Source organism: Watersipora subatra, chromosome 1, assembly GCF_963576615.1.
Source record: "Watersipora subatra chromosome 1, tzWatSuba1.1, whole genome shotgun sequence".
Classification (NCBI taxonomy): domain Eukaryota; kingdom Metazoa; phylum Bryozoa; class Gymnolaemata; order Cheilostomatida; family Watersiporidae; genus Watersipora; species Watersipora subatra.
In genome coordinates, this window is record NC_088708.1 from 74,106,270 (window position 1) to 74,128,518 (window position 22,249).

A 22,249-nucleotide genomic window follows, 5' to 3' on the forward strand; every position below is an offset into this window, starting at 1 on the left:
CTGGTACTTACTATTACGCTTGCGCAGTATAGTCGTATCCGGTTGACAGCTCATCTCATTATTTTCATGTTCAATTTGCGTTTGTTAAACGTATATTTCTTGTAGCAAATGGCGGTCTACCATAATAAATGATAAATTTTATGAAGGTAATTGCAAATATTACTGTATTATTGATTAGGATAGATTTTATCTATTAATTTCAGTTTGGTATGGAAATACTCTGCCTCTTCTGTTTTGTACAATTTCAACGAACTAATTGATTTGTTGCAGTTTTCTTCGAAATATTTCAATTGTAGGGAACCAACATTTTACTAGTTTTTCATTTGCAACATTTTACTGCAATTACTTTTTCATTCTTCATCATTCTTATACAAACGTAGATTAATTGGAACTTCGGCTGTAATAAATTTCAACATCTTGGAATTCACGTCGACATTGCTATTGGCTATCATTTTACATGTTTTTATTTGCTTTTCTGCATTTGATTTTATTTTACTATGTAGATTTAAAACATTTTTTGTGACCGACACAAATAAATTTGTCATCCTGGAGGATTTTTGTTCTGCTGTTCTGAATAATCTGTTACTTAGATTTGATGTATCGATGTAGGATTATAGTTTTGGTGTTCAATGAAACATTAGTGCTATTGCAGGACTATTCAAATAATTGGGTTTTAGAACTAGCTCATATATGGTGAAACATCTTTGCAGCAATACAAGCTGGGTTGCTATATGCTTTATGCCATATGACAATTAAAGATAGTGAGTATCCTTTTATATCCAGAACGCCAGGTAAGATTTGAGTGCAACTATTCTGAGTATTTATTTTCAAAAAGTGTTAATCTTACCTTAAGATTTTTGCTGTAACAGTCATAAGGTTTTTAAATTAAAAATTGGTTTTGTTTCGCATACTAACGCAAACAAAATAATTTTGTGTCCTGAATTAAATTACATCTTTCGGTAGTGATTGTTTATCATACTTAGTTTGCTTTGGTTTTGTGAGTATAATAATACGGTAATTTATTTACATTGTTAGAGTTTTATTTGGGCAATGCAGTGCTTCTGTCAAGAATCCGTGGAAGATGTGTGATTAGTGCTTCTCCAAGTTGTTTTATCGAGAGTTGAAAAGTGCAGTTACTCGTAGACAGAGGCCAGTCTAAGTATTACTTGGTGGACAAGTAAAGCTAGTTGCCTGAACTTAATCATACTCAAATATCTACTGCTTCTATAAATTATAAATCAATAATTTCTATAATACTTCATAGAAAACTCATCTGCCAAATAGCTAGTATTTCATAAGATTTTAAATTTATACATTATCCGTATTCATAGAAATAATATTGTCATCACCAACTCCAGAAAATCCTCACTACGACTGCATGTTTACTGAATAGTTATTTTGAAGGATAACTCTATAAGAACAATAACTTACCGTGGACTCTCGGCATATGATTTTAATTCGTCACGGTTTTAGCATCATAAGGCAAACAAATTTCGTATAGAGCTGTACAGAAACCCATGGTAAATATACAATGCAAACACTCGCTGGTAAAAATAGTCAAAATTTTATATACTTACTGCACATATTAAAATATAGTAACCAAATAATATGTTAACCTTAGTAACTATAGTTACCTGCAATAACTTTTGTGTATTTAGTGTAGGGCTGCACAACGATTATAAAAATTAATCGCGATTAATAACTGGTCTGAACCAGTTAAGCTTCGATTAATCTAGTAAAAACTTGCATATTCGAAAACAAATAATACAGCTACATACAAATTAAGTATATTTGAGACAATTGTTGTTAACAGGAGTACATGTTATGTACAATGTACATAAGTTACAATGTATTAATTATTATGAGTATGAAAATAGTCCATGAAAATCTGGAATTAAGCCAGCCAAAAGTTGAGGCAGCACAGTTTATTCACATTATCCAAATGAAGAGATGTCCTCTTCCTACGTACAATATTGTCAGCTTTAAAGAATAGCCGCTCACAGGTGACAGTAGTGGTGGTAGTCAGTAGCTGTAGTAGTTATTGTCTGCGACAGCTGGTGATGAATTCTGAGCGGTATAATGAGAATTAGTTAAATGATATCTTAATGATGATGTGCTGTGGTGGTAGGCAAATTCTTTCTGGCATATATTGCACTTCACTTTCTTGTTTATGCTTCCAACAACGTCTGAAAATGCGTCAGCTAGTACGTAGAACATTTTTCTGCTTTTATGTTCCAATAAAGTGTCAATCTTATATTACTATTATTCTAAAGCTAGAATATGATTGTGATTTTTTTGAAAATCAAAATACATGTATAAGTTACCTAAAAAGCTTTTAAATATAAACCAAAAGTAGACTGTAAAATATTAAATAATATGAAATCGCTTTTGTTGCTATTACCTAGAAACATGTTCAAACAACTAACAACGCGGCGCTTACAACTAGATCGACACGGCGGTTTTTTCATTGTATGAACAAGTTTTACGTTAGTCACTCACTTAGTGTTTTCATAGTTGAGTGCCAAATAATTGTGGTTGTATTTAATTGGTAAGAAAATATTGCTTGTCATAAATTAAATTATGGTAACCTCTGTGTTAATGTTATATTTTGGCAGACACCGAGTCACGATTTTATTTTTGATGTTTTTATACTCGCATATAATTACTCTTATATATATATTGTGTCTGTCTTTATTATGTGTTTCGCTCGCATATTATTACTCTTATATATTTTTTTCATATTGTGTCTGTCTTTATTATGTGTCTTAGCGCTAATACTTTGTTATTTTGTAAGTAATTAAGCCAACGTGTTAGCGACTCTATTAATTATTTATTCTTATACGGTTTCCTACCCGGTTCCATTATACGGTCCGGGGAAAATATATGTATATGGGAGCGCTCTCGGTAGAAGAGCAGAGTAGTCGCAGTTCCACAACTAATTTCCTTCGGAATAAAACAAACGAAAAATTATACTCACTTCTCTTACAATTTATGCAACATTTATTACTATGTAGATCGTGCCTGATTAAAGACTGGCAAAATCATTTACAATATATATTAAACAATACAAAAAAACCACATCATGATTATCACCTTGGTTGCATTTTATTTGAGGATTAATTGGCTCAACTCAGTTAATTGTGTATTTCTATTAAAAGCGTTAATTAAACGATTAACGCGATCATTGTGCTTACATTGTGCTTACATTGTGCGATCATTTAATTTAGTGGTTACGATCAGCTATATAATGTAACATTATGTAATATGTGCAGTACGTACCTTTGGGAGTTCTTACCTTCGAGGCAGGCATATAACATAAACATTTAATTTAGCTTAAATGAATTTAGCTTACTAAACACATACTTAAAACTAAGTTTTAGTATGTATTCTTAACTATTTTCCTTAATTTTAACAATTTCATCGCTAAAATTTATCACCTCTCTGTTTCGTTTTCAAAATAACTAATAACGGACAATGCCGAACTGAGCAAGATCGAGCATCAGTTTCTCTTTTATCAAGCATCTCTTTTATTCTTTGTTAGAGATATTTCGGCGAATTAGACCGACTACCAAGTTTGAATTTCGAGAGACATTTTCGTTAATTCCATATGACCAAAAATAGTTAATATGGAGAGGATACAAAATCAGTGTGTTCTACATCGCAGCGGGTAAAGATCATATAACAGAGTTATCGAAACCAGAGAGCGCACTGTAGTCTACAAACCAGTTTATCTCCATTCTTGTACGATATGTGAACTAGCGCGCTATTTATGGGCTGAAGAAAAAGCAACTGCTCTACAATATTTTATATTCAATATTTGGTATATATAGCATGCACAGGCCTAACGCTGTTTGGTAACAGCATATTGGATTTTTTTAAATTTCTATGTTGCTTGGCAACGTTAAAATCTCTTATTGTGCCTTACTGTACCTCAACCCAGAGTCACACCAGCCATTCAATTGTGATAAGTTGAACAGTCATACCTCGACATACAAGTTTAATGTGTTCTGGAACTGAGCTCGTATGTCAGTTTACTCGCATCTCAAGCCACTATTCCCTATATAAAATAACTAGGTAAAAATTAATACGTTACATAATATAAAAAAACAACATAAAAAGAATATTACAGTGGAAAAAGTGTGTTTAATTGTTATAATTCAGTACCTACATGAACAAAGTAATAAATACCCATTTAGTTGTTATGATCTGCAATAAAATGTAACATCACCATGTACACTATTGAATGGAGTTTTTACTTTTGAGACAAGAGTTTGTTGATAACAGCAGTCTGAGAGACTTGAGGGCAATACATTTGGTACACTAAACTTTTGTGACTCTGCGTCATAGGAACCTAAAAATTAACTTCAATGAATTTAGCTTACACCCACTTGAAGCTAAGCTTTAATCTTTCACTATACTTTAATTTTGTCATCATGTTTTTAGTATCTGTTTTTAGTTATGCGCTTTTGCCTCGCATTAACTATAAATTGTAGACATCCTGTTAAAAACTTTTTTAAACTGATTGAAGAAAAAGATCGAGCGATGCTGTTCTTGACCATACAGTGTAGTGGCTATCAAGAACCAGATTGTACGTTCGTATCTCAAATATTATTCATTTCTCAAGGAAGAAATTGGCTAAAAAATCAACTCATATCTTGAGTTTCTCGCATGTTTAGGCACTCATATGTAGAGGTATGACTGTATATGCAAAAACAATTTATTATTTAATCATAAGTATCTAAAGCTACTCGGAATGTTTTGTTGTCCCTTTGAAAGGGATAAATTACATTTACTCTGGAAATGACACAAGCAATAAATAACTCAACTTTTTATCATCTTTAGCTATTAATTTGAATTTCCATTTCATGCTGCGCTTTGAATTATATATATATATATATATGCCAATTTTAAGTTTTTGAGATACATATTCCTTTTGAACTTGCATGAAGTGCTTGTTGCATAATATTTTCAATAGGTTAAAGATTCACTCTACCAGTGCCTTATGACTTGGAAAAACAAGTCTCAAATTGTTTGAGTTATTCGTGTTTGTATTAATTGTTGGGTTTTTCCAGAGGTGTTTGGTAATCATTCCTTTATGTACAAACAAAGTTAGCACCGAAAAGCAAATGTTTTGATCTAGCAAATGTTTGCATGCAGTTATTAATTTGTTTCAACTAGTTGATCTCCCACATCTACACATGCCATGATGAGGTTGGTAATGTTTTAAGTTGAACCCTTAACTAGATAGTGATAAATTTGTATCTTACAATAAACCATGATCGGAAGCTTTTGCAGACTAGGAAGAGCACAAACTATTGAAAATTTATGCCGACCACAACATTGTCCTCCTCCATTTTCTATAAACACTGTTTTCAAACTTTGTAAAACCACTGCTGTGAGTTACTATAAATAACTTTGTCTAGTTTTCAATGAACTACTATGGAAAATTGATGAATGTTCATTGGAAATAAGGAGACAATTAAATGTATTAGGAGTTCTTTCCAACAAGCACTCAATTTAACATTGGAAGCCAGTTCCAAAGTATATCAAAACATTTTGCATGCCCTAAAAATTCGTCTTTCCTAATCGGGTTGTTCCTTAAGTTCCAAAAGACCTGTCACATGTAAAGACCTGTCACATTTAAAAACCTGTCACATGTAAAGACCTGTCACATGTAAATACCTGTCACACGTACTGACCTGTCACGGGTAAATACCTGTCACATGTAAAGACTTGTCACATGTAAAGACCTGTCACGTGTAAAAACCTGTCACATGTAAATACCTGTCACACGTAAATACCTGTCACATGTAAAGACCTGTCACACGTAAAGACCTGTCACATGTAAAGACCTGTCACACGTAAAGACCTGTCACACGTAAAGACCTGTTACGTGTAAAGACCTGTCACGTGTAAAAAAATGTGTTTTATAGACAAGCTTGTTGGCTACTAATCAGTTAGGAGGTCAGTTGTTACAAGTATACCTTTTGTTAATGCGATTAAATTTATTCCAAATCAAGGAATAGGCTTTCGCTTGACTGTTGTAGCGCAACCTGGCTGTTGTTTATTAGCATTCTTGCATTATTATGCAGGAGTGCATAACTTTCCAACTGGTGTTTTTCCCCTATCAGCCACATTATAAATCTTTCCATGACAACCTTGAGCAGAGCAATACCATGTGTTAGTACAACTTGTGTTCTTTAAATTTATTTAATTAATTAAATTTTAATTCATTAATTGCACACTTGATTATTTAGTTTTTATAGTTATTAAAGGGATGCTTTGACACATGTATTGAAAGTTATTTTGGGCTTGGTATTTTGTAAATGCACTTTACATGAATTTTCAAACACTTTGTTCAAACATCTTGTAGCAAGTCTTTGGTGGATGGTGTGAATAACAATGTCGTGGAATCCGCCACCCAATGGTCAGGCTGGCATGGTTCAGAGGCCGCCGATGCCTGGGCCACCATTAAATCATCCAACAACAGGCCTTCGAGGTCCTCCATTAGACAATCAACCTCCTAAATCGTATGGTCAGTCTCCGCAGGTAGGGCAGTTTGCATCGCCTCATCTAGCCCATTTAAATCCTGGTACCCAAAGGCTGCCTATGGCTCCCCCCAGGCATAATGGACCGCCGCCAAGTGTACAACTAAATTCACAACCACCTAGACCAGAAAATCTTGATTCATCTCGGTTCCACAAACCACCAACAGACTTTGCTGCAGGTAGGTTCTGTCGCTTGTGTTGGCTACTTGGCTTGTTAAATAACTCCATTTTGTCTTGCTATACTCCTCTATCGCTCTCATGGCATTATGGGGATTTGATGTAGCAGTATAAATTCAAGTATTGTGTGTCAAACATTTTCTGTCTAACCTCAACCTGATCTTGATAGAAAAATAAGTTGTAGTAAATTCTTATAAATAAAATAAATTCTTGTAATCCAGGCAATGCTTGATGAAAGCTGCTGCATCCATAATTTAAATCTCTGTTTTCTTAAATCGTGTGGATGGGTTGTTGTTATGCTTGTAGCTAGTGCTAGCGAGCTTTTGCCTGCTCCTTACCATGGCAAGGGCATCTACACCCATAACACCCATGTCGGTCCACCCCCACAAAACCTTACTCCTACTAATTCAGGTATTATAATCCTCTCTATATAGTCGCTTGCTCGCTCTGTTGTGCTATTAATGTACAGGTCACTCGGTTTAAGTTTTGCTATTTATAATAATCCGTGTGTATCCGGTCATCTCTCTAGAGCCATCTTCGCTGAACACCTCACGGGTACCATCTCCTATTCCCAATCAGCAGTTTGACGCACTGGAAGGACAATTCCGTAGCGGGACACCCGGTAAGCAGTACTGTATTGTCCTATTAGGAGACTCCTGAACTATTCGGAGCACTTTTCTTCTTTCAAAATCTCGGAAATTGCGAAATCGGCATAGCGACACGATTGAAGTCATTATGTGGCACCAAAACTCATAAATATTAGATTTCGAAACTTTTCCATTTTATCACCGACTTCACTGTGTTCATGTCTCCGTGGGATCCTCGCGAAGCACGAATATTCCAACGATCTCCTCTTGAAAATAGGATGGTGATGAATGCCCGATCATTGCTAGTGTGGCCAGAATTGGCTAGTCTCTGTCAGTCAGCAAACAAAATGGCCACTAGCAAGAGTCCTGTCAGCAGTAAACAACTAAAATTCCTTCAAGATCTACACAATTTACTCAACCTATCACAAACTTTTTCAGATAAAGCTACAATTGAGTATCATATGAGCATGCAGACGGGCTTACATATCAACCATGATAGTATAGTGAGATTTATTATTTATTTGTTGAAAATTTAATTTTTATTCTTTCTCAATTCACTTAACCTTTTTTTAATTTTATTCTTTGCACGAGTCCCCGGACGTTTGACAGATGGTCATTGAACAATGTCATGGTCATGAATAAAACAACAGCACGATCATAACATGAATTCAATAAATAATTATTTGTATTTTATAAATAAATAATAATTTATAAAATTTATAAATTGTTATTTAATTTATTACCTCAATCCTGTCTATCTTAGCAGCTATGAGGTGTACTATGTCACAATCAAGAATGAACAATTTTCTTCTCATGCATGCTCATCATGCTCTACTTGACAAAGTAGATTATAATTATATAGTGGATGAGTTTGTAGGTCAACATCTGGATAGAAAGCGTTTTATTGCACTAAGTGACTGAATGGAATGGAATAGTTTGGCTTTGCAGGCCAAGTTTGTTGCTCGCTTGTTGCTTGTTTGTTGAATATTGTATTTCTAGGTGGTCATAATTTAAACATAGTAAGTTTTAAGCAGGCCAAGTAATCTATTGTTGTTGTCTGTTCCTGGTGCATGTAAAATATTATTTAAACTTATTTTTGTAACTGAAACAGGTGCTCTTAAATTTAGTTTTTAAAAGACAAGTGTCAAGCTATAATCAATCTTCTATGTACACATGTACATGTTTATATATTTATGAATATAAATGTAAATATACATGTATATGGTTACAATTCAAAACCATGTAACTCTCCAGCTAGCTCTCTTTGCAAGACTTGAAATAACTCACTTTGGCAGGACCTGAATATCCACCTTAAATAATACAAGATACACTTTAAAATGCTCTAATTTTGTTTTTAATTCTCAAAATTTTCTCGGGGGAGGGCCCTCGAACCCCCTTCACTGGGAGGTCGCTTCAGCTGCCCTCCCAGACCTTCCCCGCGTGGCTGTAAACAGTCAAGTCGGGCCTTCGGCCCGCTGGCAACTACTAATTGACAGTCTCATGACCCTTTTTTGGACAATACAACCCTGCCGGTAAGTTTATGATGTAATTGGATGTCAAAATAGCAATATTTCTGTTAGCATTGTGTTCCTTTCATACAGCATTGTATTGTGGCAGGCAGCAATAGAGGAACTCCTCTGTCAGGCTCACCGGTTCCTCAAGCTACGCCGTCCCCTAGATCAGCTTCTAAGCGACCAGTCTTTCCGCCAGCAACGAACAATATGAATGGTGTCGCTGGCCAGGTGCCAGTCAACCAACCTTCATTGTCTACACTCAATAGCTCTTCCATACAGGCACCACCTATCGGGTTAACTCCTATGTCACATGCTCAGACCATGAACCTGCCGCCAGCATCAGGAACATTAGCGCAACCGCAGATTAATCTTCAACCTGGCCAACTGCCAGGACAACCCCAGCTAGGTACTGCTCCGCAAATGGGTCATCCTCGGTTTGGCGCCCCTCCGGTAACTAGTGCACCACTTTCTACTTCGCAAATGGAACATAGTTCTTTTCAGCCACCTGTGCTCCCAGGTTCATATCGGCCCACACCACCACCTGGTCATTATCCACAACCGGGGCCTAATCCTCAACATCCGGGGACACTTGGTGCGCCTCAACATCCAGGGACACTTGGTGCGCCTCAACTTCCAGGGACACTTGGTGCGCCTCAATCTCCAGCACCACCAAACTCTTACCAACAACCAGGGCTTCCCCCGCATCCAGGGATGCCACACGCTGCCGGCCAATACAACCCACCAAGTGGCGCACCCATTCCGCCGCAACCAGCCAATTCTTATAACCTAAATGCTAGTTTTGGGTCAATGGGATTGAATCAGCAGCCACGTCAGGTGAGAAACACCTAGTAGCGCATAGCTCATGGTTTCTTGCTCTTGTCCCTACTTCTTAGAGGTGTTTCATCCGCTCATCCATCATGAATAAGGTACACAAGTATTTTAGTAGCCTGAAAGGCTATTTGTGTCTTGACTTCCTGTTATATCTCGCTCCATTGTTTCTAGGTACCTGCTGAGATGAGAACGTATAACCTTTTACAAGAGAGGAATATTTTACCAGCCGAAGCTGTAGTCTCTCCCGTGCCAAATTTACCAGAGCACCTGAAAAAGAACAACTGTAGTCCCGGGTACGTGTGGCAGACCAGGTAGCTGCGTAGTGTCATTATGGTTTACTGACTACAGAGCATAAGTCTCAACAAAGGTATAAGCTTATTTGTCATTGCTGAAAGAGAGATCTTCATTTAAAGCTCTCTACATAGCAAGGCACAAATAATTCTCACCATGTACAGTCGATGATTTTCTTTGATATTTGAGCTTCCTTTGTGTTGTCTCCATAGATATATAGGTTTATATATCTATGGTTGTCGTCATAGATATATAGGTTTATATATCTATGGTTGTCTCCATAGATATATAGGTTTATATATCTATGGTTGTCTCCATAAATATTTAGGTCTATATATCTATGGTTGTCTCACAAATATGTAATGAAAATTAAAGTAGAGTTTCTCTTTGTTGCAGAATATTTCGCTGCACTCTTACATGCATGCCTCAGAGCAATAGTCTTCTTCAGAAATCTAGGTTACCCCTCGGTATTCTCATACATCCATTCAAAGACCTATCAGTGAGTACATCTATTGAGTACATCTATCCATGCATATGTTTAATGGATATATTTTTTTAATCTATATTCCTGCGTGTTAAGATAATAAGATAATACTCGATAGTTTCAATAAAACTTGGCTATTCGCATATCCTGGTTGTTCATAGGTCAAAGCTTTAGCAGGTCATTACCAGGCCTTCACCTTTTGCCTGAACTCTGCAGGGGTCATTAGCCAGTAACCGACTCATCAGGCTTCCATTATTCATATTTGTATAGATATTGATGTTTAAGAAGTTGGTTGCTAGCCTTTAATATTCTGCAACACATTATAAAAGGACAAAAGGACAGCGCATGTGTATAACTGCAACATATGTATACAAATTTTGTATAACTTAAGTATATATGTACACGTATATCATATAGCTGCAATGTATACATGCGCATTGTATGGCTACAACATATGTGTATACGATATGGGGTGTATCTATGACATATGTATACACATATGTTGTACAATTATAGTATGGCGTGTATGTATGTGTATGCTATATCTAATGACACTTTTAACTTATTTAGCTAGTCCACATGTTATCATTTTATCGCTAGAAAGCTTTCAAGGGGTTTATAAACTGTAGTTGGTTATTTATTATTGCCTTTGGGCATTAGCAATGGTTAAATGTGTCTTTGCTCGAGCTGTCATGGCAATTCCCTGTCAAATAGCCCAATGGAATGTAAATTTGTCCAAATGAATAATATTTTAGCTCTGCAGTTGAATACACAATTTGCAGCAATTTAGCATATGCATGAACATTGAGTTAACACGGTGTGTCTTGGAAGAGGATAAACCGAATAACGTGCTTAAGACTTAGAAGAAGAGTTATTTGATTGTACTTATAGTTGAATAAAATGGTTCATAGAAATAAGAAGTTCTTCAGTTGTATATTGATAGAACATGCATGTAAGTGACTGACAGTTACTCTTCATAAGTACAAGAAGCTTTGGAACATCAGTTTAGCTATTTTTCACCACCTCGTTGATGTGCTACGATTGGCCATGACTTATCCATTCAGAGCTAGGAGTTTTCCCAATTATTTTAGTAATTATATAGACAGAAATTTTGTAGTCAAAACAACGGAGCAGGGTTATTTATAGTTCCTGTTTGGGTTTTGCAGCGGATGAATCTCTCTTTATACCCAACCTAGTTGAATACCTGGAGTTGCCCGGCTAATAAAAAAGTTTTTGCACAAAAAATTGATTTTTATTTAACATTTACCATTCTAGCTATTAAACTCTTTGGGGATAATCAAGGTGTTTTAATACTTACTCTCGTGTTTGTCTAGCAGTTTGAATATAAAGAGTAAATCAATAATCGTAACCTTTCATTTGCTAGATGGCTACATTAATAAGTTTTCTATTTAATCCAGAATACTAATTACTCCAGTTGTTCCAGCATGTCCTCTTTAGACAATATAGTTACCTATTGGTTTTAACAGTGAGCTTCTAGTAACTAGAATTGTAAAAGCAAGTCTGCTCAGGGTAATCCATTCCCATCTATTTCAAAGTTTTTAGCGTATCTTATTTATCTATATATGCAGTTTCCTGGTCACCACTCTCTGCCATACACCCTCAATGAGGAAAGTCCTTTCTGCTATGAATATTCTTTGCCGTTTCCTGTTTTGCTTTCTTGTTATCACCATCTCCATATTTTGCATCTCCTGCATTTCGTTTCATCATTCATACATTACGGTGTTCTTTCTGTAGAATATTCACCTTGCAGCGCTCATTGCTCTATAAGATCAGACCCGGGCGCTTGTGTCCAGTCATAACTAGAAGGATATTTCCATCATCAAAAAGTATTTCAAGTCTAAGAAAGATAATCTAAGTTATTATAAAAATTGAAATTAAAAAAGCGCATGCAGTTGCATCCGGTCAGCAGAAGTGTTTCTATTGTCTGTCACACGTTTGTTAACAACTTGATGACTGGAGGTAAACGCCGGGTTTCCCAGCGCAACATATGAGAAAATGAATTTGTGTATCGGAACTCTGCGCTATCCCAGTAAATTCTATTTATTAATGATGTGCTGTTTTTCTTTTAAAATCTGCAGCATTATTAATGGCTGGTGAGTAGTCATTAAAGAATGCCAAAGTGTTAAATGTTTGTTCTGATATCTGCTTGTTCAGACTCACACAGAAGACTGTACGTCAGCAGGTACTTGCCTTGTCAGCAATGACTCGGGCAGCGAAGATTTTACTGATGATGATGTAGGTTTGTCTAGCAGCAGCGGTGCTTCAGTCCCACAAACCTTCCATTTGTCACTCGAAGAGAGCGGCGTACGTTACCCATCCCTTGCCTATCTATTCTCCATCTTTCTGTCACAGCATATCTTTTTATCTCTCAATCATCTATCCATAATCTGTGTACTCAGTACTACTCGCACGCCAGACTCTCATGCACTCTGTTATAGCATACAATGTATCTAGCGATTATGGCTAGTCCACATAATTTCAGTAAACTTGTATACTATTTATAGTATTCAGCTCATATATCTTTGTTATTTCCTAGTATATATAGCTACTCAATCTTATTGAACATATTAGACACAAATGTTCAATAAGACTAGAGCTATGCACCAGGTCACAGAGCACTGCTAGTCTATGTATGTGTTGAGTACAGTAGAAAGGATCTTGCATGTCTTGTAGCACCTTCCAGTTATCCAGTCATCTGTGATTGTGAGATGTCGCTCCTGTAGGACCTACATCAACCCATTCGTTTCATTTATTGACCAAAGGCGGTGGAGGTGCAATCTTTGCTACAGGGCTAATGAGCGTAAGCGCACAGTTAAGCTTATGCAAAATTGCCTCAGATTAACACATTAAATAATGGCCAGTTTATCAAATGTTCTCAACTATTCTTGTCTTGATTCCAAGTAGCAGCTCTAAACATCTTCATAATCTTCATAGAGGTCTCCGTGATGTATAAAAGAGATTTGTATGATGTACAGTAGAAGTTGGTATGATGTACAGTAGAAGTTGGTATGATGTACAGTAGTTTGTATGATGTATAGTAGAAGTTTGTATGATGAGAAAGCTTTGTATGATGTATAGTAGAAGTTGGTATGATGTGCAGTAGAGGTCTGTATGATGTATAGTAGAGGTTTGTATGATGTATAGTAGAGGTTTGTATGGTGTATAAGAGAGGTTTGAATGAGCAGCTTCAGAGATACTTTTTGTGTTTTATTATATTATCCAAATGTACCATTTTTGGCATGTGTGTTTAGCACAAGTTATGAACTCTTGTATAGGATAATGTGCAATACATTCACCATCTGATTAACTACTTTGTTTATCTGATTATACAGTTCCCGAGGAGTTCAACTTTGACCCTGTTAGTAAATCATATGGGTCACCTGAGAGGAGGCCGGAGATAAAAGCTGCAACCATAGAATTTGTAGCACCTTCAGAGTACATGGTAGGTTTATTGTCTTCATCACATTGCTGTGGCTTGTAGAAAAATGAAACATTCCTCGTTTGGTTTCAATTCGTTTAATATCCTTCTATAATACATGATACAGAACTAATTTTATATTGTTTCATTTGCTTTGAAAGATTGTGCTCATTCAAGGTTCCTCAGTTCCATTTAATTTAGACTCCGATATTTGTTGCTCATAGGTTTAGTTACCCGCACCAATAATAAGGGTTATCTTTGACTGCTTGTACAACTTTACCTATAGTTTCAACATATCTACCGTACTTTTCGGACTATAAACCGCACCCCTATATAATCCTATATAATCCGCATCTGCTTTATTTTACAAAAAATGATAATAAATAAAACAATACATAAGCCGCACCTTTGTATTGGCCGCAGACTCAGGACGGTGCTTTTTAATACGGCACCAACTTTCCAGTGTAAAACAGAACAGTGCCTAACGGCAATGTTTCGTATTAACCGATGCTTTTTAACCTAGTGCCTAACGGAACAGTACTGTTAGGCTTTGTTCTGTATTTTCTTTCACCGCGAGAGGTACACTAACCGGAGATTCTGGTTAATGCGCCCTAGCGGTGAAAGAAAAAGCCACAGAATAGCCACACCCTTATATAAGCCGCACGGCTCAAATCATCAGAAAAAAGTAGCGGCTAATAGTCCGAAAAGTACGGTATGTGAAATATCAAAAATGGTGGTTAGTCGCGAGGAACCCTGGTGTAAGAGGAGACGATTGGACATGCCCTTTTGTACACATGTGTCACTTTTTGTTCAATTTTAAGTAACTTGTGCTTCTTTTTATCATTTGTTAATTTCATACTATAGCTTTTGTTGATCAGCTGTTTTTGATGCATTTTGCGGTTATCTTTGTTTATTATTTGCTGGCCTGTATAATGAGTAGCCCAGTACTTAAATAGTAGTGCCTATGTATGCCTATACTGTATGCCTATACTGTACGCCTATACTGTACGCCTATACTGTACGCCTATACTGTACGCCTATACTGTACGCCTGTACTGTACGCATATACTGTACACCTATACTGTACGCATATACTGTACGCATATACTGTACGCCTATACTGTACGCCTATACTGTACGCCTATACTGTACGCCTATACTGTACGCCTATACTGTACGCCTATACTGTACGCCTATGCTGTACGCCTATACTGTACGCCTATACTGTACGCCTATACTGTACGCCTATACTGTACGCCTATACTGTACGCATATACTGTACGCATATACTTTACGCATATACTCTACGCATATACTCTACGCCTATACTGTACGCCTATACTGTACGCCTATACTGTACGCCTATACTGTACGCCTATACTGTACACCTATACTGTACGCCTATACATATATAATACTATATCTATCATTACTTTAAAAAAGCGATGAGTTAGCCAGTTGGCATTTTAGTCAACTGGCTACCTTTATCTGCACTCACAATGAGGTTCAGTCTGCCTCCAATTACCTAATGCTCTATAAAATAGCAGCTGTGCTGATCTATCTAGTTGGTATAAAATGTACTAATGTTTTTCTTGGCTGGATGAGAATACACTGGCACCCCGGGTGGTCATAGCTCACCCTGCCCTACTTTTGCAGCTGAGGCCTCCGCAGCCGTGTGTCTATCTCTTCCTGTTGGATGTGAGTTATCACGCTTTGCAGAGTGGCAGCTTACAGTCATTTTGTGAGGTTCTTGCAGAAGAATTAGACAAACTGCCTGGAGATAGTCGGACATTGGTTGGTTTCATTTCCTACAATTCTAGTGTTCACTTCTACAACCTCTCTGACAGCTTGTCTACCCCACAGATTCATGTTGTCACTGACATAGATGGTGAGTCCGTTATATATCACATTAACGTTCCAGAATATGTGAGCGTGTCATGGCTTTCATGTAACAGTATGAGTGCAAGGATCTTCTGCACAGATGTGGGAATAAAGAAAAACCAAAGTACTATTTTGACTAGCGCTAGTTGCCCCGGACACGAGAACTTTTTACTTGGGAAAGTTTTTAAACCGGTGATGCTCATAGACTTAACACCACATTAGTACATCGAGTGGTAATGCAGCTTTCTCGCTGTCTTTGTCTGCCACATAAATTTACAAGTGAAATATTGCAGGTGAAGGGTTAATTCCTAGACTAAATCTATTGTAGATATATTCCTACCGCTGCCAGATGGGCTGCTAGCCAATCTGCAGGCGAGTCGGTCTCTCATAGAACAACTGCTCCAGCAGTTGCCTACCTACCACCAAGATGAATTCAGGAGGGATGACTCAAGCGCAATGGGTGCTGCTCTTCAGGCCGCCATTAAACTAGCCGTGAGTCCTTTTGTACATTTGTGCCGCCCTACTAGCCTATTAATTGTATATGTTGGTTGGTTATGAAGCTCGTCTGCAATGATTTCTTTTTAACTGCAACTTTCACTTGATGCAACTTGTCTATCATTTATTACGGCAGAGTAAACTCTTTAATGCATGTATGGATATCGTATGTTTGGCAGACAGCAACGGGTGGGAGAATAACTGTGCTACAGACGTCTCTACCAAGTGTGGGACCTGGAAAACTAGAAAATCGAGAAGATCCCAACCAGCGTGCTTCAAACAAACCAGCTCACCTCCAGCCTGCTACAGACTTCTACAAGCAGTTGAGTCTTGAGGCAGCCGGACAGCAGATTGCGATTGACCTATTCCTTTTTAACCACCAGTATGCCGACTACGCCACCATAGGTGGGTGATACCCAAACTCGCTATTTATATGTTCAAAAATATGTTAGATTTGTATACAAGAGTATGTGCAAATAACTGGTGGTTTTGCCGGCTTGTCTAGTTAAAGAGGAAAATTTATCAAACTCGTATTTTAAAAAGCTGTAGGCTGTATATAGGCTGTATACCTGCTACAAAACCCAAACAGGAAGTTTGAATATTCATGTTCTGTTACCTTGGCTACCAAATCTCTGGCTATCTGATCATTAAAATCATTGTTAATACTTTAAGTTATTGACTGTCAGGTCGTTGCCAATTGTATGACGCCAACGACTTGTTGGAGAACAGTAAAAATGATGTTTCTTAAGCTTCTTGTACTTGGGCAGAGCAACTGTTAGTGACATACATTCTATCATCATAACATACAGCTGAAAATCCCTCTCAACAATAAACAATTTTATTCAGCTAAAAGTAATAGATTTCTGTTAGTTATTCTTGATAGTGAACACCCAACTTGGTTGAAAACTCACCTTGAATAACTGCAAAAATTTCAGTATTCTCAATCATGTAATATATCGATGAACAATAAAAATATTTCTGAACACTTATTTATCTAATAACTTCCAGGTTTCTTCATAATACTAAACTTTGTCGCTATAACTTGGTCGCCATTATGACTCATATCAATGGAAAGCTATTATAACTTCTACTCCTAGTAGCGTTTGAAACACACTCGCTACAAGTTACAGGAGTAAACAGAGTCGTCAAAAGTTCTGCTTTAACATAGCTAAAATGTCGGGTCACCATTTCACAAAGACTAAAAATTCATAACTAAGCTGACGACAACTTCATTTTTAGTAAGATTGGATGGATACAAATTTTCGCTGCGACCTAAAGGTAGTTTTGCAGCAAAATTTAGTGAAATTCTTCAACGTTTGTCCTCAGGTGCTTTTGATAACAATATGATGGTCAGTGATACTGAGTTAGAATATTGCAAACCCTTTTTAGATGATAATTTGAAAAAGTACTCACGAAGTCCTGCAGTTTTCATACTAGCAAGATTAGTTGCACTGCTAATAGTAGTAGCAGTAATTCACTTTTGCTTCTTGCAAATGTTGCTAACGAAGTCAGCAAGATACCACCAATTAAATGTCTGGCTCAAATACTACTGGTGAAACTGCCTCGCATAGAGCTGATTCTAAAGCTTGTACTAGTGTGTGTCACAGCATGGACAATGATAAATCTAGCTCTAGTATGTGTGTGGTAACCTCTAAAGAAAAGAGACACCCATCTGCTAATAAAACCTTGTTGTGATTTCAATAATGTTTGGGTTGAATCTCTGTGACAGAAACTCTAGTTTTCATGGTAAAAAAACAGAGCATATGTTAAAAAGGAATTTTTGACAAATTAATTTTATTAGAATGAATAAAATTTGTACCGGAAAAGTTAGGGACTTATCTGGCATAATTACATTAATAAGTACATTAATATAAATGTTAATGTATTTATTTGTCAGACTCGACACCAAACATTGAAAACTTCTTCAATTTTAGATATGTGTTGCTAGTAGAGACAGGGTGGAAAAATACATTCAAATAAACGTAAAAGCCCCTTGTTCCTACCGTTTCTTAAAATAGTCCCTTAAAGCATTGCATGAAATAAACACACTCAATAATCTAAACATTTGAAACATTTAATAAACCTCTATAAACAGTTGAGAGATATTGATCACTGAGAGGCTGTTTAAGATCACATCGATACTAAGATCAATGACCTCTAACACTGGTCTTCGGAGCCATTTGAACAGAGTGGCGTGTATGCTGTCAGTACTCCAGAGAAATCTTATCTGATGATCCTTTTTCAGCTGTAATATCAACTGGCATGTAATGACAACACATGTACTTTCATGTTGTTGCTAACGGGGCAATCCTATCTTCAGGCGGCGTTGCACGGCACTCAGGAGGATGTATTTATGCCTACCCTGGCCTCCATGCCACACACAACCCCGCCGAGTTGGAGCGGTTCGAGCAGGACCTGAGGCGATACCTGGTGAGGAAGATAGGACTGGAAGCGGTGATGCGAGTGCGCTGCACTAAAGGTAATTACCAGCTGCATTTGCCCCAGGAGGATGTTCCATAATTTATTGGGCTTTCTTTAGTAAATGTGTCTACCATTGTTATCCACTTACAGCATGGGATATTTTTGCTGCTTGTCTAGTGGAGCATGTCGCAATATTAGCGTGTCATCAAGGCTGCTTATGGTTCTGTGAGTTCGATTGAGCTAGCTACTCGGCTCTATATATAACCAAATGTTTTGAAAGTTTACTCGTTTTTTCATGCGATACACCCTGTTGAGTGCATGTAGCTAGTCACACTTATTACAGGTTTATCAATTCACACTTTCCATGGAAACTTCTTTGTGCGTTCTACTGACCTGCTCTCTCTGCCAAACATAAACCCGGATGCAGGTTTTGGTATGCAAGTCTCTATCGAAGATAACCTAACAGAGAGTCCATACGCGTGCATGCAGGCAGCTCTCCTCTACACGAGCAGTAAAGGTAGATATTCGCTGTCACAACCTTCTCTCATATTTATTCCTTTTAGTGGTTGTTATTATATTTGCGCTGCCTCACAGCAACTCCATGGCTGTATGATCTGTGTATAGGAGAGCGGAGGATTAGGGTGCACACCCTGTGTCTGCCTGTCTCAACTTCTCTCACTGATGTTATCAACGGTGCTGATCAGCAGGCCATTGTCAGCATGCTCTCTAAGATGGGTACGTAACTCTCAAGCTGTCCTGTTATTACGTATAGATACATTTATCCTATTGTAGCTGTAAACACCGGACAATTTATGTATGTTTTATTGCTAGCAGATTATTTCTGGGGATTTTCTGTAACGATGATATAACAGTAAGATTATGTATTGCTTTGTTGTTTTTAATGTATGAAATGTTGTTAAAAAGTTTATGTTCATCTCAGTGATGTCATGAGAGTTTTATTCTAAATATATAGCCCAAACATATACACTCTGTAGTTTGTACAACAGTATTCATTGCTCATCATCAGTCCAGTCTTACTCTGTACGCTGGAAGGTTTGTACATTTTCACATTCTGTCAGGTAATTTCTGTTTTAGCTGTTGATCGAAGCCAGAACTCAGCTGTAGCTGACGCTAGGGAAGCATTAGTCAATGCTTGTGTGGATGCATTAGGTGCCTACGGCAGCACGCTGACTAATCAGCAGCGAATGGGTACTGTACCTGCACCGCATTCACTTCGTCTTCTGCCTCTTTATGTTTCGGCTCTGCTCAAACACACGTCTATCCGTACTGGTGTGAGCACCAAAGTGGATGACAGGATATCGGCTATGGACCGGTGCAAGACACTGCCGCTTAGTAGACTTTTGCAAGAGCTGCTGCCGGACTTGTATCCTATACATGCTCTTACCGATGAGGTTCGTCCTGTCTCCGCACTTCTTTTTATGGCTCTAACAAATGATAGTTATTGAGCTGGATGACAAAATTTTCAATGCTCTTTGCTTGGATTGTAGAAGCAAGTCAAACTTACCTTATAGTTTCTATACGAAAAGTAATGCATTGCCTCTGGGTCTGCAGTGTTATTGGAGTATGCAAGTAGTAAATGTAGTATTGTTGACTATTACGAGTAGGCCTACTAATCATATTTCTTACTTTTTCTATAGCTAATGTCATTTTGTCACCTATGAAATAGTCAATCGAATTGTGTAGATTTTGCTGTTTTTTCTTTTTTTAAAGGCTGGTCTTGACCATGAGGAAACTATCATACCACAACCACCACGTCTCCCCGCCAACTCATGCAGCATTGATCGACATGGTGCTTTTATATTAGACGCTGGAAGCTATCTGTATATGTGGATTGGCTCAGCCATTAATCCTGAGTTCTGCGCTCAAGTATTTGGTAAACCAGACTTCGGTTCCATTCCTGACGGACTGGTTAGTGTATACATTCCCTCCCCCGTTGTTGGATCAATGCTACTTCGGTCATGACACTAATTTTTACGCAATCATGCTGTTCACCTGCCATTGTATTTTATTGTCATAGCATAGCGATTGACCATTGAAGAAACAACGGTTGTGAGATTTTTGTCATCGGCTGACTTTCTTTTTTTTACAGTACGAATTGCCCGAGCTGGAGAATGAAACATCAGACAGATTAAGAACATTTGTCGGTTACCTGCAAGATAGCAAGCCGAGCCTGCCTCCTCTCATAGTAGTCAGGTAAAATGCCTTTCACTTTTCCTAGTTCCATTTCAGCTTATCAGCAAATTATATATACACTGCACGCTGCAGTAGATTTGTTGCCGGGTCACTAAGTTAGGGCTACTTATGCCAAAACTCAGTTCTGTCATTTTCATGTCTCCATCGATCACTTCTGTGATTATATACATGGCTTTTGTTATAGGGAGGACAGCAGGAACAGACAGTTATTTACTCAGTACATGGTAGAAGACAAGACCGAATCATCCATGTCGTATTACGAGTTCCTACAGCACATACAGAAGCTACTCAAGAGCTCCTAGTCGTCCTTCATTACTTACGGAACAAACATCTGTTTGTCAGTTTCGTATTGAATGAAGTCTCTCGTGTACTTGTCATGGCATCTATGATGAATGCTGTCTAGATAAACTATTTCATTTGGTTACATGGTCAAGATCGAGATGCCCCAGCGGAGTTCCTATGGATCTATTTTATGTTATCGGTACTGAGTGCCTCGGTGATTGAACATATCCGCAAACATTCACTCTTGTTTTTAATTGGGTAATTCATTTTGCTCTATTTAATATTTGTTAAATCAACGGCAAGATTTACTGAATTGTGCATGAAAAATCATCACGAAAGTTTATTGAATAACTAATAATATTGTGGATGTCTACTTGTATCCATAAATGCGTGGTAGCCCATAGATGTAGCAAATCTTTTTGGGTGACAGTAAGTATTATTTTTTTGTGTTCCCATTGTTCTAAGCAAACCTGTCAACTGCGATGGTTTCTCTAGATGAAAAACTGGGAAAGTATCTACCTATGTTAGTAATTATATAAATTTTTATTATTTAAATCCAACACTTGCAGAAGGCAGAGCAGGTGATATGTTTAAGTGTCCTAAATAATGAATTGCATGAAATAAATATAGCGAACTAACTGAATAGATGTTGCCAATGCAGCGCTGTGAATGCGTCTATACCTGGTGTGCGTAGACTTCATTCATCCATATCTTATTTCCAAATTTATGATATTAGACTAACACTAGAATATTTTTGCTGCTAAACAAAAACGGATGTGCTTGTAAAACGCTGAATGTTGTATACATGCTAAATATTCACTGAATTTATCCAAGAAGCTAATTCCTATGTTAAATGAGTGATAATTCAAGCTCACAACACCATGTTTTGCTATGCCTTGCACTAGTAGGAAATTTGCTTGGAAACACTAGTATGATACGAGCGCTAAGTATTACAAAGTCGTGTAGCAAATGGCGACCAACAAAGCAAGCATCTGGATTTGCTTGAAACATTTTAGTACAATGAAAAAAACTTATAGCAGAAACGTGTTTTAGTACTTTAAAAGGTTGTGGTTGTATGACGACTC

At 37.3% G+C, this 22,249-nt stretch overlaps 1 protein-coding gene across 5 annotated transcripts; it reads left to right on the forward strand.

Moving 5' to 3' along the window:
• The first annotated feature begins 31 nt into the window (after nt 1–31).
• On the forward strand, nt 32–21,807 carry LOC137385627 (protein transport protein Sec24A-like). Of its 5 annotated transcripts, XM_068072128.1 has the most exons (20): nt 51–146; nt 711–761; nt 6,374–6,727; nt 7,032–7,136; nt 7,255–7,347; nt 8,930–9,660; nt 9,829–9,950; nt 10,345–10,447; nt 13,127–13,253; nt 13,786–13,895; nt 15,528–15,759; nt 16,081–16,244; nt 16,427–16,652; nt 18,568–18,726; nt 19,012–19,185; nt 19,293–19,403; nt 19,764–20,080; nt 20,400–20,597; nt 20,779–20,882; nt 21,067–21,807. In XM_068072128.1, exons 3-20 carry the CDS (start codon nt 6,403–6,405, stop codon nt 21,182–21,184), a joined length of 3,519 nt encoding a protein of 1,172 aa, XP_067928229.1. In that variant the 5' UTR covers nt 51–146; nt 711–761; nt 6,374–6,402; the 3' UTR covers nt 21,185–21,807. The 5 variants fall into 5 exon arrangements, with proteins under 5 accessions (XP_067928228.1, XP_067928230.1, XP_067928231.1 ...); XM_068072127.1 differs by lacking the exon at nt 711–761 and having other exon boundaries at nt 32–146; XM_068072129.1 differs by lacking the exon at nt 711–761 and having other exon boundaries at nt 32–146; nt 20,779–20,813; nt 21,058–21,807.
• The last annotated feature ends 442 nt before the right edge of the window (nt 21,808–22,249 follow it).